Here is a 1,412-nt window from a genome sequence, read left to right on the forward strand (position 1 = left end):
CAGGAAGAGGCAAATGGGGAGCGACTTCGGTTGGGAAGGTGCAGGAGCCAGCCGGCGCACGGCCCCCGGCTGGGGTCCTCGTCGAAGCATGTGTCGCAACACGGCCCAGCGACGGCTAAGCGCCGGAACTGGCACTGTGAGAGGGTCTGTGCGCGGGGCGGTGAGGAGGCAGAGGGCGTCTGTCATCATTCAGGCCCCGCGCGGTGCGGAACGCGTTGGCGGGGCAGCGCATAACCCGCGCAGGGTGTCTCGCTTCCGCCCCCATGCACGCAACGGAATCGCGGCCCACCGAATTAAGCGGCGACCCGGTGCCAGATGCAGGCGGACGCCATGGGCCCCGCTCGTGCCACGGCAGTTTCGCAGCGTGGTGGGCCAAAAGGCAGGGAAAAGCGCCACAAAAGCCGTGACACCCACAGAGGAGCGGCTCCGCGACGGCAAGCCCCCGGTGCCGAAGAGAGCGCGACTCGCACCGCCAGTGTTGGCCTACACGAAGAAGTTGTTGGCCCACTCCGCTGCAGCCATAAAAACAGCTGCTGCCGCCCCTCCAAAACCGGCCCGCCACGGCCCACTGCGGCAGCGGCGTTGGCGCACCTTGCCTCGCAGCGATTCGCCACGGGCAGAGCTCCGCGGCATCCGCCCGCCCACCGATCGCCCGCACGGAGATGCCCTCCTCCACCTCCGCCGGCACCCAGCGAGCAGTGCACAAACAAAAACAAAAAAAAACAAAACGGAGCAAAATACAAAAAAGCAGCGTGACCCGCCGAAGACAAAAGAGCAGCGCCGCAAGCACCAAGAGAGAAGCGCCCCTCGCCGCAACTTGGCGCACAGAGCGCAAACGAAGCTCAAAACACAACACGCGAAAGCACACAGAAAAAAAAATAAACGCTAATGAAATGTAAAAAACAAAATAAAACCTTCTCGTGGGTCCATGCGCCACCCCCCCCCCTTTGCCTGTAGAATAGAAAACGCAAGAGAAACAAGCGCTTCGGCCCATTTTGCCCACCATTCTAAATCGAAGAACGGCACGTTTGGAATACACAAAAAAATAAAAATGAAAATAATGCCACATCAGGGTATTTTACGAGTGCCGGGCTCGTTGGAAACTCGCGAAGCAGCCGTCTGTGGGGACCACCCCTGCCGCACACCCCCGCGTTGAAGGCAGCAGCGGCGCGAGTTGCTGCAGAACAGCAGAACTGCACCCACCACCACCCAACGCGGCCCCGCAGAAAACACAGCAGTTCGTGCCCGCAGGAAACAACAAATACATCCAAACACACTCCCTACTCATATCTTTGGCCTCCTCTGGGCGCGTGTCCCCTCCACGGGAGCCCCTTCAAAAATAAATTTATTTTACAGCTGGGAGCATGAGGGCCGCCCCAAAGAAGGTCGCACCGTCGCCGCTCGCATCTCCA

At 60.3% G+C, this 1,412-nt stretch overlaps 1 protein-coding gene across 1 annotated transcript; it reads right to left on the bottom strand.

Moving 5' to 3' along the window:
• Window positions 1-115: 115 nt before the first annotated feature.
• On the bottom strand, window positions 116-994 carry TraAM80_10402 (uncharacterized protein; the record flags this gene model as incomplete). Its single annotated transcript, XM_029387023.1, has 1 exon — window positions 116-994. One exon carries the CDS (start codon window positions 992-994, stop codon window positions 116-118), a length of 879 nt encoding a protein of 292 aa, XP_029233129.1.
• Window positions 995-1,412: the final 418 nt, after the last annotated feature.

The sequence above is a fragment of the Trypanosoma rangeli genome (assembly GCF_003719475.1).
Source record: "Trypanosoma rangeli strain AM80 chromosome Unknown Tra_15.4_contig_00944, whole genome shotgun sequence".
In the NCBI taxonomy this organism is placed as follows: domain Eukaryota; phylum Euglenozoa; class Kinetoplastea; order Trypanosomatida; family Trypanosomatidae; genus Trypanosoma; species Trypanosoma rangeli.